This window comes from Salmo salar, chromosome ssa01 (assembly GCF_905237065.1).
Source record: "Salmo salar chromosome ssa01, Ssal_v3.1, whole genome shotgun sequence".
In the NCBI taxonomy this organism is placed as follows: domain Eukaryota; kingdom Metazoa; phylum Chordata; class Actinopteri; order Salmoniformes; family Salmonidae; genus Salmo; species Salmo salar.
In genome coordinates this window covers 67,634,727-67,660,251 of record NC_059442.1, presented here as the reverse complement: position 1 = coordinate 67,660,251, position 25,525 = coordinate 67,634,727, and the positions used below count along the sequence as shown (strand labels likewise).

General features: G+C 41.8%; 1 protein-coding gene across 4 annotated transcripts in view; it reads left to right on the top strand.

Annotated features, from left to right (window-relative positions):
- Positions 1 to 4,337: 4,337 nt before the first annotated feature.
- Positions 4,338 to 25,525, top strand: part of LOC106607606 (serine-rich coiled-coil domain-containing protein 2) — a 42,950-nt gene continuing 21,762 nt past the window's right edge. Inside the window, exons 1-5 of one of the 4 annotated variants that reach the window (XM_014204729.2) lie at positions 4,338 to 6,289; positions 22,208 to 22,319; positions 22,819 to 23,008; positions 24,744 to 24,803; positions 24,896 to 25,003. In XM_014204729.2, coding sequence (XP_014060204.2) covers positions 6,184 to 6,289; positions 22,208 to 22,319; positions 22,819 to 23,008; positions 24,744 to 24,803; positions 24,896 to 25,003 — 576 coding nt within the window. In that variant the 5' untranslated portion in view covers positions 4,338 to 6,183. The other 3 variants (XM_014204738.2, XM_045721322.1, XM_014204733.2) reach the window with 3 other exon arrangements.

Genomic DNA, 25,525 nt, shown 5'->3' with positions numbered 1-25,525 from the left:
CACCCATTTTTCAAGCTAGCATATAATGTCACAAAAACCCAGAAGACAGCTAAATGCAGCACTAACCTTTAATGATCTTCATCAGATGACAACCATAGGACATTATGTTATACAATACATGCATGTTTTGTTCAATCAAGTTCATATTTATATCAAAAAACAGCTTTTTACATTAGCATGTGACGTTCAGAACTAGCATACCCCCCGCAAACTTCCGGGGAATTTACTAACAATTTACTAAATTACTCACGATAAACGTTCACAAAAAGCATAACAATTATTTTAAGAATTATAGATACAGAACTCCTCTATGCACTCGATATGTCCGATTTTAAAATAGCTTTTTGGTGAAAGCACATTTTGCAATATTCTAAGTACATAGCCCTGCCATCACGGGCTAGCTATTTAGACACCCGGCAAGTTTAGCCTTCACCAAAATCAGATTTACTATTATAAAAGTTTGATTACCTTTTGTTGTCTTTGTCAGAATGCACTCCCAGGACTGCTACTTCAATAACAAATGTTGGTTTGGTCCAAAATAATCCATCGTTATATCCGAATAGCGGCGTTTTGTTCGTGCATTCCAGAAACTATCTGAAATGGTAAATCAGGGTCGTGCGCATGGCGCATTTCGTGACAAAAAAATTATAAATATTCCATTACCGTACTTCGAAGCATGTTTAAAATCAATTTTTATGCAATTTATCTCGTAAAAAAGCGATAATATTCCCACCGGGAATCTCCTTTTCTGCAAACAGAGGAAAAAACACAAAGACGGGGGCAGCCAGTGCACGCGCCTAAGCCCACAGTCCCTTGATCGGCCACTTGAGAAAGGCGATAATGTGTTTCAGCCTGGGGCTGGAATGACGACGTTCAGGTTTTTCCCGGGCTCTGAGAGCCTATTGGAGCCGTGGGAAGTGTCACGTTACCGCAGAGATCCTTTGTAATTGAATGAGATGTCAAAGAAAGACAATAAATGGTCAGACAGGCCACTTCCTGTAAAGGAATCTCTCAGGTTTTGACCTGCCATTTGAGTTCTGTTATACTCACAGACACCATTCAAACAGTTTTAGAAACTTTGGAGTGTTTTCTATCCAAAGCCAATAATTATATGCATATTCTAGTTACTGGGCAGGAGTAGTAACCAGATTAAATCGGGTACGTTTTTTATCCAGCCGTGAAAATACTGCCCCCTACCCATAACAGGTTAACATTTTATTTTCATCCAATGTCTGCCTTGTTTTTGGATGATGTGAGATGTCGTAGCTGCTCGCGCTGGTCCTTGAGCACACTGAGTGCTAGTGTGCATGTGATGTTGGTCCTAGACTCAGATTTTTCACTTAAAATGTATGCCAAACAAAAACAGTTCATTTCAAACGTTAACAAACCCTTCAACTCTATGCACAAGGACTACTTTTAACAATTTACACAGAACTTTTTTCAAAAACACATTTACTGGAAGAACTGCGCAGATGCAAAATTTGGTAACAGAATTTCAGTAAAATCTCCCTCAGTTTTGTGTTCACGTTTTCCCAAAAACTTGGTTAAATATCTGCTCCGAAACAAGATTCAGTGATGTCTGCAATGGAATAGGGTGTCAGCTATGACATGACACACTGACTTTGAAAAAAGCTATTTTGGTTATTGAACTACAGTCATTGAAATTAATTTACACCCGGTAATGAAAATTTCATCATGGGTCCCTGATCTGTACTACACAGAAATACATAAATATGAATGTCATTCTCTTCATGGTGATGTATCCTAAATAGGTACACAAAAGTGTAAATATGCAAGTATTGTTCTACACACTGGGTATTGTGTATGAGTATTGTTCTACACACTGGCTAAAATTTTTATGAGCTATGCCCCAAACAAGACCAGATTTGGCTGGTCTGGAACGGACCAAATCTGAACCAATCATAGACATATATGTTTTGGACATCAAAGTACAGTACAGATCAGTAGAGTACAGTACAGCACAGAACAGTAGAGTACAGTAAAATAGAGTACAATACAGTAGAGTTCAGTATAGTGTAGTTCAGTACAGTACTGTAGTGATGGGGGAAAAAATGTATACAGTTACATATCGGGATATTTGACTATATATATATCTTATCGTTTTAACATTATCGCAATGTTATTTTTGTGCTAGTTGGCTGTACCTGCCCCAAAACTCCAGTATTTTTCCTTCATAGTTTTTTTCTCCATCCTCTTTATAAATAAGGAGCAAATTTGTTTTCAGCACATTTATTTCCATGACTGATCAAAACTTGTTTTCTCATGGCTCTCTCTTGTCCCTCTGCAGCAGACATATGGTGAGCAGTATGCTTGGAACATCGAATCGCAATAAAATCACAGTATCGAACTGCAATACATATAGAAATGTAAGAATTGTAATACATATCATATCGGCACCTAAGTATCGTGATAATATCGTATTTTGAGGTCTCTGGCAATTCCCAGCCCTACAATATAGTACATTATAGTGTACTCAACTCCAGTGTGCTGTACTGTGTACTGTACTGAACTCTATTCTGCTCTACTGTACTGTACCAAACTATACTTATCTTTGCTGTACTCTGCTGTACTTTAATGTGCTGTATTGTACTATGCTGTCCAAACTTGTGAACCCAACTGTGGTTTGTGACTATGATTTCCCATTGTAGCCAATTCAATTACAGAAATTCCGTAAATTATTTCTTTGGGAAATTTCGCTACTGATATGGTAATGGAATTTTGAGTATTAATCAGTTAATAATTCCTAAACAAAATTGATATCAGTAAAAACACTATAACAAATTGATAGGTCTACCTTTACTTATTACTTCTGTGAACTTTCATTATCCTCCCTCATGAGAGAGAGAAATTAGAAAATATCTTAAAGATACAGTACCGGTCAAAAGTTTTAGAACACCTACTCATTCCAGGGTTTTTCTTTATTGTAGAATAATAGTGAGGACGTCAAAACTATAAAATAACACATGGAATAATGTAGTAACCAAACAATTGTTCAACAAATCAAAATATATTTTATATTTGAGTTTCTTCAAATAGCCACCATTTGCCTTGATGACAGCTTTGCACACTCTGGCATTCTCTCAAACAGCTTCATGAGGTAGTCACCTGGAATGCATTTTAATTAACAGGGGTGCCTTGTTAAAAGTTAATTTGTGGAATTCCTTTCCTTCTTAATGCGTTTGAGACAATCAGTTGTGTTGTGATAGGTAGGGGGGTATACAGAAGATATGCCAATTTGGTAAAAGACCAAGTCCATATTATGGCAAGAACAGCTCAAATAAGCAAAGATAAACGACAGTCCATCATTACTTTAAGACATGAAGGTCTGTCAATACAGAACATTTCAAGAACTTTGAAAGTTTGTTCAAGGGCAGTCGCAAAAAAACATCAAGTGCTATGATGAAACTGGCTCTTATGAGCACCACCACAGGAATGGAAGACCCAGAGTTACCTCTGCTGCAGAGGATAAGTTCATTAGAATTACCAGCCTCAGAAATTGCAGCCCAAATAAATGCTTCACAGAGTTCAGGTAACAGACCCATCTCAACATCAACTGTTCAGAGGAGACTGTGTGAATCAGGCCTACATGGTCGAATTGCTGCAAAGAAATCACTACTAAAGGACACCAATAAGAAGAGACTTGCTTGGGCCAAGAAACACGAGCAATGGTCTATTTGAGATTTTGGTTCCAACCGCTGTGTCTTTGTGAGACGCGGTGTGGGTGAACGGATGATCTCTGCATGTGTATTTCCCACCTTGAAGCATGGAGGAGGAGGTGTTAGGGTGTGGGGGAGCTTTGCTGGTGACACTGTTAGTGATTTATTTATAATTCAAGGCACACTTAACCAGCATGGCTACCACAGCATTCTGCAGCGATACGCCAAACCATCTGGTATGTGCTTAGTGGGACTATCATTTGTTTTTCAACAGGACAATGACCCAACATACCTCCAGGCTGTGTAAGGGCTATTTTACCAGGAAGGAGAGTGATGGGGTGCTGCATCATATGACTTGGCCTCCACAATGACCTGGTCTCAACCAAATTGAGATGGTTTGGGATGAGTCGGACCACAGAGTGAAGGAAAAGCAGCCAACAAGTGCTCAGCATATGTGGGAACTCCTTCAAGACTGTTGGAAAAGCATTCCAGGTAAAGCTGGTTGAGAGAATGCCAAGAGTGTGCAGAGCTGTCATCAAGGCAAAGGGTAGCTATGTGAAGAATCTCAAATATAAAATATATTTGGATTTGTTTAACACTTTTTTGGTTACTACATGATTCCATATGTGTTATTTCATAGTTATGATGTCTTCACTATTATTCTACAATGTAGAAAACAGTAAAAATGAAGAAACTCTTGAATGAGTAGGTGTTCTAAAACTTTTGACCGGTAGTGTTTATGTTGTTTTTCAACGGAATTTCAAGGAACAAGGGAACGTTTCTTAAACTTACAGAAGGCAGAACATTTACTGCACTATTCTGTTTTAATGTATTTCTAATACCTTTTAAAAACCTTTTCTGGAAGATGTGTTCTAAGACCCCTTTTCCACCCATTTGACCAGAAATCAAAGACTTTACTTATTCCACATTTACAAAAGTGTATATGCTTTCATTTTATAAAAATATATAGACTAGCTTTCATTTGATACCCAATTTGATATACTCCTGTGAACTTCACGTTGGTACTCATGGGTCCTTTTACATGGAAATGACCTAACCTCAATCAATTAAATATTTGAACAATTTGTAACTTCAATTGATTAAATATCTAACTATATTTAATATATATACAACAAGAGAAAGAGAGATAATCACACTATTCCTATAAATTAGTGGCCAGTAGTCTTAATCTGCTGAGCAGGAGGTTTGACTGACTGGACCACACTGGAGCTAGCTTAATTTCTACATGGGGTCCTGCTGTGCTACTGTGGTTTTGCTGGACCCCCCAGTCCTCTCAGTTTGGCTGATGGTTCGAATGTCAGAGTGCCAGGGAAGTCAGCTTGAGTGAGATTTGTGTGAAACATGATCCCAGATTCTCAGTCTATTCAACCAGCCTTTTTCTCCACTTTTTGGGGTAGATTATGAGGGCCGCTCTGCATCCTAGCTGAAGCCTGCCGGTGTGAAATCCCATTTCCTCTGGTGCAACGTGCCATGACTAAGACCTTCTCCACATAAGGGACTTCTACAGGAGAGAGGGGGGAAAGAGAAGAGAAGGTGTGCAAGGGCAGAGGGGGAGAAGAGAGAGATGAAGAGAGTCAGGAGAAAAGAGAGGAAGAGGACGGAGAAAGGTAAAAAGGGAGAGTGAGAGAAGTAAAGAAATGATCACTGGAGAGAACACAGGAGAGCAAGTGTGTGTTTAAGAGAGCAAGTGGAGAGGTGTCTAAGGTGCCTGAACAGGAGGATGGTTAACAGTTGCAACTAGTTTTATTATTATTATTTTGTATTATTTAAAGCAAAGGTGAATGGCTTTGTATAGTGCCAGAGTCCCAAAAATCAGAAAAATTTTCATTTTAATAAATTAGAAAAAATTTATAAACTTCAAATTACTTCAATAAATATGTTAAACTCAAGGATAAACTTAATCCTTGCACTGCGTTTGTAAGGAGTGCATACTGGCGGCAGAGAAGTCAGACTCAGGAGAACAAAAACTGCGTTTCCAAACGGCGCAGTTTAATAACAAAAACCCAAACAGGACAATCAAATAATGGGTACATAACCCGACGCACACCAGGACAGACGTGCACAAGCACTTACAATAAACAATCACCAACAAGGACATGAGGGGGAACAGAGGGTTAAATACACAACAAGTAATTGATGGGATTGGAACCAGGTGTGATGGAAGACAAGACAAAACCAAAGGAAAATGAAAAGAGGATCAGCAATGGCTAGAAGGTCGGTGACTTCGACCGCCGAACGCCGCCCAAACAAGGAGAGTGACCAACTTCAGCGTAAGTGGTGACAGCGTTAGACTAGCCTAGCTGGGCCGCAGCCCAGCCTGTCCTCTTGGCACTCCAGTTCTAACTGGGCCTGCTTGGTCAGTCAGCCTCTTGTAACAATCTCTTGTGAACTGACAGAACAAACAGTTGGGTTACTAGCTTGATTATTGTTCTAGATGATGGATGTGTAAACATAAAGTTAATCAAAATTTGAATTTTGTTCCACTATGCAGGACATTCTGAACAACCTGGACAACCTGGAGCCAGCTGACCTGGATGATGACGACCTCCTGCTGGATGTGCACCTCACTGAGGAAGGCTCTCTACACAATGGTGAGAGGACAGACAATAGTGGCTCCAGGTGCAGTGTTGATTGACCTCTTCCTTCATCTTTCCCCAGACTTGGTGGTCTTTAACAATATGATTGGTTCAGAAGAGCCCTAATCATTACAATGAAAGGCTAATCACTGTGATCAGATCCGGTCACCTTTTGAATGTAGCTCTTCATTCCACTGTGTAATTGTAATCATGTTTCCTTTCCATTTTATATCTAATCATGACACATTCCCTAGCCTTATAACAAGTGCTGATTAGGTAACAAGATAAAGTAATCCCATTTATCGTTTTGGTAAATAAGCTTTGATTCTCAGATACAGCATAATTGTCTTTGTGTGAATGTATGGGTGTGGACAGGCATGCATGCGTGTCTGTGTTTTATTACCATTTACAAGCCATCACAAACTCTCCACGCCATTGATCATCGGTCATTGACTGTGAATCTTGGGTAATGAAGTCTCTCAACTGTATTGTGAATGCCGTGCTGACAATGCTATTCATGGGTAATGTAGTTGTTTCTACTGCTCTGAAAACACTTTGCCCAGTGTCAGACCACTGACCAGTCTTGCCAAGGGATTGCTAACAAGGGTCCCTTTATGACCCCAAAACGCTCAGACAAACCCAGAGCTTATGTAGTCTCGACACACACACACATTACTTGGGCAGCTGCCCTTTAATTAGAACTAGCTAATGAAAGACTATATAACCAGCCACAGCCTTGTTTTTCTGTTTACAGAGCGCTACAGTGAGTGTGTTGTGTTGGTGTGTGTGTGTGAGTGAGTGTGACAGGAATGTTCACTCTGAAAGAATGTGAATCCAACCGGCATACTTCACTCCTCCTTTTTGGGAAGAGCCTGTATTTATAGTCATGTATGTCATAGCGAGGGATCGTAGCTAAGGGAGAGGGGAGCAGAGAGAGGGTCCAGCCAAGCTCAGCCGTTCCAGGCAGGCCTAGAGCGAGGGGAAGAAGCGAGGGAGATTTACTGTTGCATAGTCTTAGGCTCACTCTCCTCCCCTTCCACCCTCCTTCCCATTGACACGCAGGCTCTGCCAGCCAAGCAGGAAGGGGAAAGGAAGAAGGGAAAAGGGAAAGGGAGGCCCTGCTATTTTCTCCAGCAGGCAGGCTCCAGCTCCAATGACAGGAGAGGCCCAGTGGTTTCTTCCCTCCCTCCCCAAGCTGGTGACACCCAGCCTGGCCACGAACACAGCCACCCCAGCCTCTCCCTCCCTCTCTGGCCCCAGCTCCTAGAGAGTTTCTCAGAAAACAGGGTGGAGGAGTTTCTCTAGCCCTTTAAACGGCTGACTGGCACTTTAGCACACACTGTCTTCTCACACTTTCTGATATTTGGATTTCAGTTTTGTACGTGTTGAGAACGAGTTTATGGATGTAGCAGAGATTCTTGGAATGTAGCTGAGCTGAATATTTGGACAGGGTTGTCATCAGTTGCGGTATGTGGAGAGAGGCTGGATAAAGTATTTCTTCAGTCCTCAGCTGAAGAAAGTGGCTGACTTTCTATATTCTGTGTCATTTGTTTTGCACCACCTCATGGTACAACTGCAGTAAGATTCAATTATTTGAAGACTAGCAATCAATTTTATGCAGTCTGTCTTTTTGATGTTGTCTCGGTTCATTAATGGCTTCTTTGAATAGTGTTGCCAAATATTTATGTCCCTTACTTTCTTGCTCTGTTTGAAAGAGAAATTGCATGTCTGTCTGTGTTTTGTGGGTGAGTACGAGTTTGTTAAACTTCTCTCTTGATGTTTTCCCCTGAGAGTCCTACTGACTATAGGCCTTAGCTTGAGTCTAGAACTGCCGTCTTCTTTGGTTTGATGTCTTATTCAGTACAAATCATACTTCAAGCAATGAAGCAATGTGTGAATGTTTTATGAGATGAAGAACTGCTTAAAGAATCCTTATTTTGCTATTTGGTTGTATTCTGACTTTGAGTGTGTGTGTTTTGTTTGTGGGTAGGTGTGTGTGTGTAGGAACAAATAGATGTCCTCTAAAAATCTAAACAAATCAAGTTATTTGTCACGTGCTTCTCAGGGTTCTACACAAGCTTTTTCCACTGGTGCTTTTTCAGTTGGCAGCAGCAGCACATAACTTGGTTGCACCAATTTTTTTATATACAGTGCCTTTGGAAAGTATTCAGACCCCTGGACTTTTTCCACATTGTCACGTTACAGCCTTATTCTAAAATTGATTAATTAAATACAAATCCTCAGCAATCTACAAACAATAACCTGTAATGACAACGTGAAAAAAGGGTTTTGTAATTTAGGGGAAATTATGAAAACTTTAATAAAATACCTTATTTACATAAGTATTCAGCCCCTTTGCTATGATATTCAAAATTAAGCTCAGGTGCATCCTGTTTCCATTGATCATCCTTGAGATTTCCTTGAGGTTTCTACAACTTGATTAGAGTCCACCTGTGGTAAATTGATTGGACATGATTTGGAAAGGCACACCTGTCTATATCAGGTCCCACATTTGACAGTGCATGTCAGAGCAAAAACCAAGCCATGAGGTCTAAGGAATTGTCTGTAGAGATCCGAGACAGGATTGTGTCGAGGCACAGTTCTGGGGAAGGGTACCAAACAATGTCTGCAACATTGAAGGTTCCCAAGAACACAGTGGCCTCCATCATTCTTAAATGGAAGAAGTTAGGAACCACCAAGACTTATAGCTGGCCGCCCGGCCAAACTGAGCAATCGGAGGAGAAGGGCCTTGGTCAGGGAGGTGATCAAGAAACCGATGGTCACTAACCGAGCTCTAGAGTTCCTCTGTGGAGATGGGAGAACCTTCCAGAAGGACAACCATCTCCGCAGCATTCCAACAATCAGGCCTTTATGGTAGAGTGGCCAGACGGAAGCCACTCCTCAGTAAAAAGGCAAATGACAGCTCGCTTGGAGTTTGCCAAAAGGCACCTAAAGGACTCAGATCATGAGAAACAAGATTCTCTGGTCTGAAACCAAGATTGAACTCTTTGGCCTGAATGCCATGCACCACGTCTGGAGGAAAGCTGGCACCATCCCTATGGTGAAGCATGGTGGTGGTAGTATCATGCTGTGGGGATGTTTTTCATTTGCAGGGACTGGGAGACTAGGCAGGATCGGGGCAACAATGAACGGAGCAAAGTACAGAGAGATTCTTGATGAATACCTGCTCCAGAGCACTCAGAACCTCAGACTTGGGCAAAGGTTCACCTTCCAACAGGACAACGACCCTCAACACACAGCCAAGACAACACAGGAGTGGCTTCGGGACAAGTCTCTGAATGTCCTTGAGAGGCACAGCCAGAGTACCATAGGGCGGGGCACACTTGGCCCAGCGTTGTCCAGGTTTGGCCATCATTGTAAATAAGAATTTGTTCTTAACTGACTTGTCTAGTTAAATAAAGGATTAAATAAAAAAGAAATCCAAATATCTCTGGAGAGACCTGAAAATAGCAAAGCAGCAACAATCCCCATCCAACCTGACAGAGCTTGAGAGGATCTGCAGAGAAGAATGGTAGAAACTCCCCAAATACAGGTGTGCCAAGCTTGTAGCGTCATACCCAAGAAGACTCAATGCTGCCAAAGGTGCTTCAACAAAGTACTGAATACTTATGTAAATGTAATATTTCAGTTGTGTGTAGATCGATGAGGGAAAAAAACTATTTAATACATTTTAGAATAAGCCTTTAATAAATCCTGTTAGGGCTAGGGGGCAGTATTGACACAGCTGGATAAAAAATATACCCGATTTAATCTGGTTACCACTCCTACCCAGTAACATATGGATAGAAAACACCCTAAAGTTTCTAAAACTGTTTGAATGGTGTCTGTGAGTATAACAGAACTCAAATGGCAGGTCAAAACCTGAGAGATTCCTTTACAGGAAGTGGCCTGTCTGACCATTTCTTGAACTTCTTTTCCATCTCTATCTTTTACTAAGGATCTCTGCTCTAACGTGACACTTCCCACGTCGTCCATAGGCGCTCAGAGCCCGGGAAAAAACAGAATGTCGTCATTCCAGCCCCAGGCTGAAACACATTATCGCCTTTCTCAAGTGGCCGATCAAGGGACTCTGGGCTTATGCGCGTGACCCGACCGCCCCCGCCTTTGTGATTTTTTTTCCTCTGTTTGCCAAAAAAGAGATTCCCTGTCGGAATATTATCGCTTTTCTACGAGAAAAATGGCGTAAAAATTGATTTTAAACAGCGGTTGACATGCTTCGAAGTACGGTAATGGAATATTTAGAATTTTATTGTCACGAATTGCGCCATGCGCGCGACACTTCTTCACCATTTCGGATAGTGTCTGGAACGCACGAACAAAACGCCGCTATTCGGATATAACGATGGATTATTTTGGACCAAACCAACATTTGTTATTGAAGTAGCAGTCCTGGGTGTGCATTCTGACGAAGACAACAAAAGGTAATCAAACTTTTATAATAGTAAATATGATTATGGTGAGTGCTAAACTTGCCGGGTGTCTAAATAGCGAGCCCGTGATGCCTGGGCTATGTACTTAGAATATTGCAAAATGTGCTTTCACCAAAAAGCTATTTTAAAATCGGACATATCGAGTGCATAGAGGAGGTCTGTATCTATAATTCTTAAAATAATTGTTATGCTTTTTGTGAACGTTTATCGTGAGTAATTTAGTAAAATGTTAGCGAATTCCCCGGAAGTTTGCGGGGGTATGCTAGTTCTGAACGTCACATGCTAATGTAAAAAGCTGGTTTTTGATATAAATATGAACTTGATTGAACAAAACATGCATGTATTGTATAACATAATGTCCTAGGGTTGTCATCTGATGAAGATCATCAAAGGTGAGTGCTGCATTTAGCTGTCTTCTGGGTTTTGGTGACATTATATGCTGGCTTGAAAAATGGGTGTCTGATTATTTCTGGCTTGGTACTCTGCTGACATAATCTAATGTTTTGCTTTCGTTGTAAAGCCTTTTTGAAATCGGACAGTGTGGTTAGATTAACGAGAGTCTTGTCTTTAAATAGCTGTAAAATAGTCATATGTTTGAGAAATTGAAGTAATAGGATTTTTAAGGTTTTGAAAATCGCGCCACAGGCTGCAAGTGGCTGTTACGTAGGTGGGACGAATTCGTCCCGCCTAGCCCAGAGTAACATAACAAAATGTGAAAAGTCAAAGGGTCTGAATACTTTCCGAAGGCAATGTGTGTGTGTGTGTGTGTGTGTGTGTGTATGTATATATATGACACACACACACACACACACACACACACACACACGCAGTTGAAGTCAGAAATGTACATACACATTAGCCAAATACATTTAAACTCAGTTCTTTACAATTCCTGACATTTAGTCCTAGTAAAAAAATTCCCTGTCTTAGGTCAGGTAGGATCACCACTTTATTTTAAAAACGTGAAATGTCAGAATAATAGAGAGAATGATTTATTTCAGCTTTTATTTCTTTCATCACATTCCCAGTGGGTCTGAAGTTTGCATACACTCAATTAGTATTTGGTAGCATTGCCATTAAATTGTTTCACTTGGGTCAAACGTTTCAGTTAGCCTTCCACAAGCTTCCCACAATAAGTTGGGTGAATTTTGGGCCATTCCTCCTGACAGAGCTGGTGTAACTGAGTCAGGATTGGAGGCCACTTTGCTCACACACACTTCTTCAGTTCTGCCCACAATTTTTCTATGGGATTAAGGTCAGGGCTTTGGGATGGCCACTCCAATACCTTGACATTGTTGTCCTTAAGCCATTTTTCCACAACTTTGGAAGTATGCTTGGGGTCATTGTCCATTTGGAAGACCCATTGGCGACCAAGCTTTAACTTCCTGACTGATGTCTTGAGATGCTGCTTCAATATATCCACATAATTTTCCTGCCTCATGATGCCATCTATTTTGCGAGGTGCACCAGTCCCTCCTGCAGCAAAGCACCCCCACAACATGATGCTGCCACCCCCGTGCTTTACGGTTGGGATGGGGTTCTTCGGCTTGCAAGCCTCCCCCTTTTTCCTCCAAACATAACGATGGTCATTATGGCCAAATAGTTATATTTTTGTTTAATCAGACCAAAGGATATTTCTCCAAAAAGTACGATCTTTGTTCCCATGTGCAGTTGCAAACAGTAGTCTGGCTTTTGTATTACGGTTTTGGAGCATTGGCTTCTTCCTTGCTGAATGGCCCTTTCAGGTTATGTCAATACCGGACTCGTTTTACTGTGGATATAGATACTTTTGTACCTTGTTTCTTCCAGCATCTTCACAAGGTCCTTTGATGTTGCTCTGGGATTGATTTACACTTTTCACACCAAAGTGCGTTCATCTCTAGGAGACAGAACGCGTCTCCTTCCTGAGCGGTATGACGGCTGTGTGGTCCCATGGTGTTTATACTTGCGTAATATGGTTTGTACAGATGAACGTGGTAACTTCAGGCGTTTGGAAATTGCTCCCAGGGATGAACCAGACTTGTGGAGGTCTACATTGTTTTTTCTGAGGTCTTGGCTGATTTTAAAAATTTTCCCATGATGTCAAGCAAAGAGGCACTGAGTTTGAAGGTAGGCCTTGAAGTGCATCCACAGGTACACCTCCAATTGACTCAAATTATGTCAATTAGCCTATCAGAAGCTTCTAAAGCCATGACATAATTTTCTGGAATTTTCCAAGCTGTTTAAAGGCACAGTCAACTTAGTGTATGTAAACTTCTGACCCACTGGAATTGTGATACAGTGAATTATAAGTGAAATAACCTGTCTGTAAACAATTGTTGGAAAAATTGCTTGTGTCATGCACAAGTAGATGTCCTAACCGACTTGCCAAAACTATAGTTTGTTAACAAGAAATGTGTGGAGTGGTTGAAAAATGAGTTTTAATGATTCCAACCTAAGTGTATGTAAACTTCCGACTTCAACTGTACATACACACACTGATAATGACCTGGCCTGTGTCCCATAATGTGCCTGCATTCCATGAAAAACTCAACATTCAGGTAAATTTGCCAGTGGCGCACTGGGCCAGTGCCAACTGAACACTACTGGCCGAAATGAAAAGAATTCTGGCCCAGGTCAAGATCTGACCGGAAAGCAAATTATCAGTGCATAATTTCAATAGCAGGTGATTTTAGATTTAATTTTGCGGTCTGAGAAAGCAATCTATACAGGGTTCATACAGACATTTGAAAGTGAAATGAAATACTTTTTCAAGCACATAAATTGTAATTTAAGGACCTACATTTTATAATTAATTATTGTAATAGCCTATAGAAGAAAAAAAACTCCCCCCAAAATGTATGCAAAAAAGTATGCATTACCACTTTAAGAATGCATCTATACCTAATGATATTAAGCATAGATTTTCACCTTATTTTTAAAATGTCAGAGTAATGTGAGCATTGCCTGACTAAATAGACAGCATGCTCCCAACTCAAACACACTAATAAAGTCTGTCCATGTGGCATCTAGTCAGTCTCACCATCTGAGATGAAGGGTTACTGTATCATGTTTTAAAACGAGAAAGCGACCAAAAACCGGTTTCCCTTTGTAATGGAACGCTTTGTATGGAGAATCAAGCCAAAATCCATTGTCTTGCTCATAATAACCGCAAGTGCAATAGACTATATTTACATTTGAGTCAATTAGCAGACACTCTTATCCAGAGTGACTTAAGATAGCTAGGTGTGTGTGGGGGGGGGGGTGGTCAAGGTGAGGAAGAGGATTATTTAAAATACTGTTTGAAGGTAGGGTTTCAGATGTTTTTGGAAGATGGGCAGGGACTCTGCTGTCCTAGCTTCAGGGGGAAGCTGGTTCCACCTTTGGGGTGCCAGGATAGAGAAGAGCTTGGACTGGGCTCAGCGGGAACTGCCCTACCATGGGGGTGGGATGGCCAAAAGACCTGAGGTGGCAGAACGGAGTGCTCGGATTGGGGTGTAGGGTTTGAGCATAGCCTGAAGGTAGGGAGTGGCAGTTCCTCTAGCTGTTCTGTAGGTAAGCAGCATGGTCTTGTAGTGGCTGCGAGCTTTGACTGGAAGCCAGTGGAGTGTGCAGAGGAGCGGTGTGACATGAGAGAAATTGGGAAGGTTGAAAATCAGGCGGGCAGAAGCGTTCGGGATAAGTTGCAGGTGTTTCATGGCACAAGCGGGGAGTAGTTCAGTGTCATTCACATAGTAATGATAGGAGAGATCATGTGAGAATATGGAGACAAGTGACTTGGTGACTAGAGAGAAAAGGGCCTAGAACCAAGCCCTGAGGGGACACCACTCGTGAGAGTACGTAGTTCAGACACAGATCCTCTCCACGTCACCAGGTAGGATGCAATACAAGAATGTGCAGAGCCTAAGACGCCCAGCCCTGAGAGGGTGGAGAGGAGAATCTGATGGTTCACGGTGTCGAAGGCAGTGGATAGATCTAGGAGGATGAGAACAGAGGAGAGTCAGCCAGCTTTGGCAGTGTGGAGAGCCTCTGTGACACAGAAGAGCTGTCTCGGTTGAGTTACCCGTCTTTAAGCCTGACTGGTTAGGGTCAAGAAGATCGTTCTGAGAGAGATAAAGTTGACCAGAGACAGCACCCTTAAAGAAAGGAATGAAGAGACACAGGTCTATAGTTTGACGTCAGATGAGTCGAGGGGAGCAATTCGGGCCATTTTGACATCAGAGGGGATGCAGCCAGTGGTCAGGGATGAGTTGAGGGATGTGAGAAGGTCTCCAGAGATGGTCTGGAGAAGGGATGAGATGATGGGGGTCAAGCTGACAGGTTGTCGGGCGGGCGGGCAGACCTCACTAGTCACAGGATGTCATCTGGAGAGAGAGGAGAGAAAGAGGTCAAAGCGTAGGGTAGTTCTGTGTAAGAGACCAGTGGAGTCAATAGGCTGAGTGAATGAGTAGCAGATGTCAACCTTTTTTTCAAAGTGGTTGACAAAGTCGTCCGCAGAGAGGGAGGTGGATGGGGTTGAGGATTAAGGAGGGAGGAGAAGGCGGAAAAGAGTTTCCTAGGGTTAGAGGCAGGTTGAAATGTAGAGTGGTAGAAAGTGGCTTTAGCTGCGGATACTGAGAAAGTAGAGAGGGAGTGAAAGGATGATAGGTCCTCCGGAAGTTTAGTTTCCCTCCCAGCTGCCCGCAAGCTCGTAATGAGTCACGGAGCAGGAGAGGAGGGCTGACCCGGCCGGGAGGAAAGGGGACAGTGCGAGTCATAGAATGCAGAAATGGAGGAGAGTAGGGTCGAAGAGGCAGAATCAGGAGACAGGAGGGAGAAGGATTTAGCAGAAGGGAGAGATGATAGCATAGAAGAGGAGAGAGTAGGAGAGAGAGCAACGGCACATGACCATCTGGGTAGGGGCTGAGTGGTTAAGGTTGGAGGAAAGTGAGACAGTAAACTAAACAAATTAGTGATCAGATACCTGGAGGGGGGTTGAGGTGAGATTAGTAGGCTAGCAGCCTCTAGTAAAGATGAGGTCAAGTGTATTGCATGCCTTGTGAGTTGGAGGGGATTGGGAAAGGGTGAGGTCAAGAGGCAAGGAGGGGAAAGAGAGTTGGAAAGAAATGAATCGAAGGCAGACCTTGAGAGGTTGAAGTCATCAACTACGAAGTGCAGTGAGCCATCGTCAGGAACTGAGCTTATCAAGGTGTCAAGCTCATTGAGGAACTCTCCAAGGGCACCTGGTGGATGATAGATGACAATGTTAAGCTTGAGTGGACAAGTGACAGTATGGAATTCAAAGGAGGAGATAGACAGGTGAGAGAGGGAGAAAACAGAAAATCTCCACTTAGGAGAAATGAGTAGACCTGTGCCACCACCGCAACGACCAGATGTTCTCGGACTATGAGAGAAAACATAGTCATATGAAGAAAGAGCAGCTGGAGTAGCAGTGTTCTCTGGGGTGATCCATGTCTCCGTCAGGGCCAAAAAGTCAAGGGACTGAAAGGCAGCAGTTCCAAACGCTGCCAGACCCCCGGAATTCCACAGGGGTTGTGTGCGCAGAGTACACTAAATTAGAGGGGTTGCAGCCAAGGGATGGGGAGCGTCTGTAAAGCCTACAGGGAGAGGTGCAAACAGGTATAGAAACCATAGTTGACAAAGCTACAAAAGAGCAAAATGAGAATCTGTAAATAACTAGGTAAGATACTCAAGTGAGAGAGTGGTGTGGAGCCTTCCTCTCACTACGAAGAACAACTCGGCGGAACTGTCTTTGTTTCGGCGACGGTCTTAGTTTTGCGACAAAACCGCCACTGACACAACCATAGCTTACAGCTGCCACTGAGAAACCAGAGAGATTCAAATTAACTTTATTATCCCACCAAGGGGAAATTCATTTGGTCATGTGCAGTACATAAAACATGAAAACACAGAAACTACACAAAATAATTCATTCAAAGTGCTATAGCTACACATTTAAAGTGAAAGATGCTGTATACTCGAGGGACCAACAGACTATTTATTATACAGCCTAATGGCTGTTGGAATAAGAGTCCCCATATCTACCTCTGTTTAAATTATCTTTTGAAGAAGTCTCTTTCCCCTTGTCCGGCTGCTGCCGTGACTGAATTTTTTTGTGAAGGGGATGAGTACTGTCCTGTAAAATGCTTTCAAGTTTTAGGAGGATCTATTTCAATTACCAGGTACTTATGTGGTCACTCTATCGACTGATTCCACATTGATCTTCATAGGGGGTAGTTGAGGTTTGTTCCTTTTGAAATCAATTTCTCATCTCTTTTTTTTCTTGATATTTATTCCCCAAAAGTTATCTGCACACCACTAGACGAATTTTAACATTTCTCTTATATTGGGACAATCAGCGACTTCTTCCATAAGTCTGGATTATCCCACTGTTCAGTGACAGCTGTAACAGCTTCTGGAACGATAATGCGAGCTGGTCTGCGCATGCCTGAAGTGCCTTGCTGTTGATGCCGTCTGGACCATATGATTTTTTTGGGTTGACACGTTGAAAGTATTGCTTGATGTCATTAACAGAAATCTGTATATCAACAGCTGGTATGCTGTCCAAGGCCACTTTCTGCTGTGATGTAAAATCACAAAAGGTCAAACCTACAATAGAAACTGTTAACCTCTCTAGGCCAGTTGAATCCTGTGGCGCGATTTTCAAATACCTTAAAAATCCTATTACTTCAATTTCTCAAACATATGACTATTTTACAGCTATTTAAAGACAAGACTCTCATTAATCTAACCACACTGTCCGATTTCAAAAAGGCTTTACAACGAAAGCAAAACATTAGATTATGTCAGCAGAGTACCCAGCCAGAAATAATCAGACACCCATTTTTCAAGCTAGCATATAATGTCACAAAAACCCAGAAGACAGCTAAATGCAGCACTAACCTTTGATGATCTTCATCAGATGACAACCCTAGGACATTATGTTATACAATACATGCATGTTTTGTTCAATCAAGTTCATATTTATATCAAAAAACAGCTTTTACATTAGCATGTGACGTTCAGAACTAGCAGGGGAATTTACTAACAATTTACTAAATTATTCACGATAAACGTTCACAAAAAGCATAACAATTATTTTAAGAATTATAGATACAGAACTCCTCTATGCACTCGATGTCTGATTTTAAAATAGCTTTTTGGTGAAAGCACATTTTGCAATATTCTAAGTACATAGCCCAGCCATCACGGGCTAGCTATTTAGACACCCGGCAAGTTTAGCCTTCACCAAAATCAGATTTACTATAACAAAAATGTTATTACCTTTGTTGTCTTCGTCAGAATGCACTCCCAGGACTTCTACTTCAATAACAAATGTTGGTTTGGTCCCAAATAATCCATCGTTATATCCGAATAGCGGCGTTTTGTTCGTGCGTTCCAGAAACTATCCGAAACGGTAAATCAGGGTCGTGCGCATGGCGCAATTCGTGACAAAAAAATTCTAAATATTCCATTACCGTACTTCGAAGCATGTCAACCGCTGTTTAAAATCTATTTTTATGCAATTTATCTCGTAAAAAAAGCGATAATATTCCGACCGGGAATCTGCTTTTCGGCAAACAGAGGAAAAAACACAAAGACGGGGGCGGCCATTGCACGCGCCTAAGCCCACAGTCCCTTGATCGGCCACTTGAGAAAGGCGATAATGTGTTTCAGCCTGGGGCTGGAATGACGACATTCAGGTTTTTCCCGGGCTCAGAGCCTATTGGAGCCGTGGGAAGTGTCACGTTACCGCAGAGATCCTAAGTTTTAGAAAGAGATGTCAAAGAAAGACAATAATGGTCAGACAGGCCAGTTCCTGTAAAGGAATCTCTCAGGTTTTGACCTGCCATTTGAGTTCTGTTATACTCACAGACACCATTCAAACAGTTTTAGAAACTTTGGAGTGTTTTCTATCCAAAGCCAATAATTATATGCATATTCTAGTTACTGGGCAGGAGTAGTAACCAGATTAAATCGGGTACGTTTTTTATCCAGCCGTGTCAATACTGCCCCCTACCCTCAACAGGTTAAAATACTTTGCAAAAGCAAGATCATTTGACAGTCATCCAATGTCTCTTTGGTTTGTAGCCTGTGATGGTTTGTAGCCCTTGCCCTTTCTTACTGTCCTTGAAAAGGTTTTCTAATTGGTCTTTGTACGCTGCTTTGCACTCCTTAAAAGTTGCCTCTGAATATTTTTCCTTTCCTCTTTACTGCCACCTGATTTAAAACACTTTTTTTTCTGGTTGAAGAGCTCTTTTAATTCCTGAGTTACCCACAGTTTATTATTGGGGGAGAAATTGACTTCCTTTTTGCGAATAATGAGATCCTCACCGAAACCGATGTACTCAGAGACGGTATCCACTGCCTCTTCCAGGTCATCGGCGCTGTCCATCAGAGCTGCTAAATCAGTGGACTCAAAACAGTCATGGAGGGCTTCAGTCCAGCTTTTAATCTCCACCTTTTTAGACTTTTCTCATTGCAAACGTGCTTTGTAGACTGGGATGAGCTGAACCATGTTATGATCCGAACCCCCAAGATTGGGTAGTGCCTTGGAAAAATACACACCTGGGATGTTAGCAAAACAGAGGTTCAGACAGGCTTCATTTCGGGTAGGACATGTAACATATTGCTGATATGATGGTAAGTGTTCAGATAGATTGCACATGTTAACGTCTCCCAGGGTCAGCTTTACTGCTTCAGGTGACTGTCTCAGCCTGGGAATCAAGTCGGCAGCTATTTGGGTGTCAGCGTGGGCTACGTAAACAAATAATCAGACCTGATTTATTTCCCATGGCAGGTAGTATGGCCGTAGGTTAACAGCAAGGAGTTCAATGTCTTTATTACAGACCTTGTGCTTAGTTGTAATATGGGCAGGATTGCAATATTTCTCATTGATGATTGCACAAACTCCACCACCATCTCTTACCAGAGTTCATGTTTCAGTCCATTCTAATAATTGCGGAGCCATGCAGCTCCACAACGGAGTCGGGATCCTGTTCCGTAAGCCAGGTCTCAGATAGACAGATCAAGCAGGATTGTCAGTACTCTGAGAGGTATTGGGTACAAGCCCGTACGTTGTTCATCAGTCTTATTCCTTATGCTTTGTACATTGCCATGCATAATAGATGGAAGAGGTGTTCTGAAGGGCTGTTTTTGAATCCGATTCCAAATTCCTCCTCTACTGCCACGCTTCCTTAGTTTACAAGCCTTTCCTTGGGAACACGTTGATTGTATTAATGGTGGTTGTGGCTCGCTGTGTCCATTGAGGGTTAGGTCGACAGCTTGTTTGGTGTGTTTCACAAACAAACGTACTGCTATTTGCCTCATTATTAATGATCCAATTTAATACAACTAAAAACTTGGTTGCTTGAGGTAGATCACAACTTAAAACAAACAGAAGAGACCAGCACAAATGACCATGTCGCTGCAAGAACAAACGCCACTTTCCATATATAGTTCCTGACAGGCGCTCCTAACTAACACTAATTGCTAATTGACTAGCAGAGGTGGAGAGCACGCCTCCCTGTACTAATTGCTGATTGCCTAAAAGAGGTGAATCCACTCCCCCTCCAATACAGCCACTGATTACTGGAGCTATCAGGAGTCCTCTAGCAATAGAATGAAGCATGGAGCCTGAGAAGCTGGTTATATACACTCAGAAAATAGATTAAACCATTCCCCCTCCAATACAGTGATTACCAAAACAAGTAACAAATTGCCCTGCCCCTTGATCCTGGTTGATGTGTCAGCAACTGTCTGCAAATTACCAAGTAGGAAGACAGGCAGCACTTAAAGTAGATGGCCCTAGCTAGCAAAAAGACAGTACTAGACCACAACAGATAAAGACAAACAAATTATACTTATCACTCCTGGAGATATCAGGAGTCCTCTAGCTACAGAATGAAGCGCAATACCCTTCAATTGAAATGTCAGGAAATGAAAGCGCCTACGTATCTCATAAAATGTTATCATAAATTAAATCACGGATAATTATATTGGACTTCTAAATTTGCTACCATAACTTCAATGACTTTTCAAGGATCAAACCGCCCGCTACCACCATCAAGCTGTACCGGAGCGCCAAGTCTGGGACTAAAAGCCTCCTGAACAGCATCTACCGCCAAGCCTTAAGACTGCTGAACAGTTACTCAAATTGCTACCCTGACTATTTGCATTGATCCTCTTTTTATTTGCACTGACTCTATGCTGGCCTCTACCCACACATACTACACTGACATTCCAACATACATTTACGTCATTTAGCAGACACTCTTATCCAGAGCGACTTATAGGAGCAATTAGGGTTAAGTGCACATTGACAGATTTTTCACTAATTTGACTCAGGGATTCAAACTAACAACCTTTCAGTTACCGGCACAACGCTCTTAACCGCTAGGCTACATATACACACGTGCACGCACACACACACACACACACACACTACATACGCTCACACACACATGCATATTGATGCCACACACACACACTCACACATAGACACATTTAAAAAACTTCACACTCTTCACAAATGCTGCTGATACTCTGTTTATTATCTATCCTGATTGCTTAGTTACTTTTACCACTACCTACATGTACATACTGTATTACCTCAACTACCTCGTGCCTCTGCACATTGACTCAGTACCGGTACTCCTTGTACAGTATATAGTCTCATTATTGTTATTTTATTCCGTACTTTTTAACTCTGCATTGTTGGGAAAGGGCTCATAAGTAAGCATTTCACGGTAAAGCCTACACCTGTTTTATTCAGGGAATGTGACAAATTAAATTTGTATTTCATTTTCGAGGTAGGCTGTTCCATGATGACTGAATTGTGCATTGCAAATATTCAACCAAGACTATTTCTGCCCGACAGATTATCTATAGACTATATGTGTGCTGCGCGCGTGATAAATAATTGACATAACGAACAAACAGCTTCTGGAATCCATCATTTTTTAAATTTTTTATAAATTATGTAGCCTGGATTAAAAATACCATTTTTTTTCCACTGTCCCAAGCGGGTTTCCAAAACCTCCCATGCATGTTGAGCCCTGACACACACAGACATGGGCATTCCCGTGCCGTTGTTACTTTTTGAATAAATCATGATGATAAAAAAAAGCTAATTGGGAACCAAAAAGGAATGTGACCATGTACATTTTTTTAAATTGGACCAAATCAAATCAAAATGTGTGTTGCACTGCCAAGTCAAATGGTCGCAAATGCAACTGTTTTGGTCACAGGATTGAACCCAGGTGTAGACTAACAGTGAAATGTTTCTTATGGGTCATTTTCCAACAATGTAGGGATAAAGATAAGCTATGTTCTCATGAGGCAATATTTGTTTGTGTGTATACAGGAGTCTGTTTACATGCAACATATAGAACCACTGCCCCCAGACACACACACACACACACACACACACACACACACACAAACTTCTTAGATTCTAAGCTAACTCTCCGGATGACCGTGACCTCTCTTTCTCTCTGTAAAGACGCTAACGGGATGTCCCATTTTGAACGCTCAGAGAAGGGGGGACGACAAGGTCACTGGAGGAGAAGGCAGCATCACTGGAATGGACCGGATCACTTCCACAATGACAACAGGTGAGAATCAGTAGCTATCCTACAGCATGAAAATTGTAAAAAGACTAAACATAACATAGTATACTAGGTGTGCTATATTTAAGCAATAAGGAACGAGGGGGTGTGGTATATGGCCAATATACCATGGCTAAGGGCTGTTCTTATGCATGACGCAACGCGTGCTTGGATACAGTCCTTAGCTGTGGTATGTTGGCCATATACCTCTAACCCCTGAGGTGCTTTATTGCTATTATAAACTGGTTACCAATGTAATTAGAGCAGTAAAAATACATGTTTTGTCATACCTGTGGTATATGGTCTGATATACCACGGCTGTCAGCCAATCAGCATTCAGGGCTCGAACCACCCACTTAATCATGAATATAAAGCTCCAGGGTGAAATGATTTACAAAAAGCCTGAGTGCATTTTGTAAATGACATATTTTGCCCATTTACGCCTAGTCAATGAGGCAAATATAATTATCTGACTGCCTCTCTCTCTCCCCCCTCCCACTCCCAGGGGTCCAGTGTTCCAGCAGTATGATGGTTATGCTGGCCCTGTGGGGTTCAGGGTAGACCCCCGGCCTTTTCCTCCTGTAGGGAGACACAATGGACACACGGGGGTGCTGGACGAGCTCACACTCAAACATATGGCCCAGGACTGCAGCTCAGTGAAAAACCAGCTGCTTACACTCAAGAGTTTATTACAGGTAACACACACTCCCTCAAAGGCTCGAATGTAGGCCTCGGGAACTCAATGTAATTCCAATCTAATCACTCTGTTGTGTTGAGCTATGACTAAGCAAGTGGAAATCATATCTTGTAACTGTTGTCAGCTCCTTTTACAATTAAATAGATTTAGCGTCCAATAAAATGTAACTTTAGTAGAATAACTATTATGTCAAGGTAATTGTTTTTAATAACCTGCCCAGTGACTGTGGTTGAAAATTAGCCGGCTGGCTAAAACCGGCACTTTTACTGAAACGTTGATTAATGTGCACTGTCCCTGTAAAAATAAAATAAACTCAAAACTCAAGGTTTGAGTTTACATTTCGCTAGACGGAGGCTGCTGATGTTTTATCAAGCAGTAGCTTTATAGGAGTTTATCACACATCCAGGTGAGAGAAGGCTTCTGAAGTTGAAAGGCAGTAGAAATCTGCATTTCTGCCACAGTGACCCTCAATGTCTACTTGTGAGGATGTAGCAGAGATACACACTGAATTTCTCCCACATCTCCTTAGATGGAGAGATTTCTGGAGGAGAGAACTGGTTTGATATTATGTAATCATAGAAAATAGATGCTGGCTTTACTGTGCTTTACTGAGAATGTTACATGTCTCATGCCCATGGCTTGCGAGTGAGTGACTGTGGCACATGGTTTTATTCTGTGTGTCACTCATCTCTTCTTACCTCTTATTACGACCCTCCTCCTCCCTTGTGGGTTACCTGTGGTACCTAATCACTTAATAGATCTGTCGGTATCAGATGAAACATTCCATTTAACAGAGAGAAATACACACACACATACACACACACACAGTGTGTGATGTGATGTGTGAGACATTTAATCAGTAGTGTACAGCCTCAGACTGTACAGCGTCTCATGTCTGGCCCTGTAGGACCCCAATATCTACCTTAGTGTCAGGCTGGTTGATATTGGCTTTGGCCTCACAGCCCTCAACAGATTACATTCCTCCAAAACAAGTCAACTGTGCCCCAAGATTATCTCTAACATGACATGACAAACGCATATCGACATTCAGTTCACTTTCTGTGATGGTAATTGTATTTGCTTGTCAGAGCTGAGATTCTGTTCATTATCTCCAAAAAGGTACATCTTTGATAGGGACCAAAGTGATAAATGTGAGTTATCTGTACCCATGTTTGATTCATGTTCATTTGATATTTGACCTCCGACTGTTTAAGAAGTGCTGTTGCTGCTGGTAATAGTCATCTAATTGAGAAGGTCTGTTTGTTTTCTTTAATTAACAGGGTAGTTAGGCCTTGAGCACCAAACAGTTTGTTGGCCCGCCCATTAGTTGTTCTCTTCTCAATTGTTTCTTTGGAGCTGTGATGTTGTGCTCTGGGCAGCAGCTGTAAAATGCATCTCTACTTTAGTCATAATTGATCTATCTGAGCTACAAGCAACAGGCTGTATCGGTGCACCGAGCTGACTAGAGCGTCCAAAAGCAGACAATTACAGTTTTTTGGGGACACAGTGAACATGTCCCTCTGCTTGAGAAAAGTTATTTTTATGTCTACCAAACTGCTTCTAGGCCCATATCAGCCATTCTACAGAATAATCTCCCAACTATGTATCAATTAGTAGTATCATTATAATAACATATAAAATAAAATATACCTACATCTAGTCCTCCTTTCTGCCCAGCATAGTACAGTTCAGAATACTGAATCTTATGTTTTGTGTTTTTTCTGTGTTTGTAGATGGAGGACGGTGGCCCAGAGGTTGAGGGTGGTGAAGAGGATAACAGCATGACCCTACAGGTAAGACACCACCTGGAAAAACACAATTTCGGACTTTGAGCCAAAACAAGTAGCATTGTTAGACTAGAAATGAACCACTGTGTGTGTTTCAGTTGGAGGAGCTAATGAAGGAGGTGTGGAAGCTCAGGGAGGAACTGAGGAATAAGGAGAGGACAATCGCTCAGCTCACACAACAGCAACAGCAGCTACAGCAACAGGGGGTGAGTCTCCAGGAGGGGTCAGCGAGAGAACGGCAGTCATTCTCTGCCAGTGCACTACAGCTGCTTAGTGCAACATTGGGTTATGTGGGAGTTGTGGTTTTGCTCATACCATAGTCAGACACCTACATATGTGGGAATGGTAACCTCAGTTATGTTAGCTTTTACCTGGATCCATCAGTGTTGTAACGTTTATTAGTGTTCAGGGGCTAGTGGTCTCGTCAGGCAAAAAAACTGACTTTCCACTGACATTATTCAAATTCCCCATGTACAGTAATACCAATGTATGGAAGCCCTGAAGACCAAGGCAAAAAAAATACAATAAAAATTTAGACTCATTTGAACAACCTGCTATCTCATCCAAATTACATAGTTTTCTCGTTTGAATGACTTAGTAAAAAAAAAGTTATTTTGTCAAATTAGGCCTCATTTGTTATGCAGGTTGTCAGTCAGTGTAATGGTTGCTGCAGCAATTCATTCACTGATTCCACCCATTGATATTATTATTCATTATCAGTTCTTTGA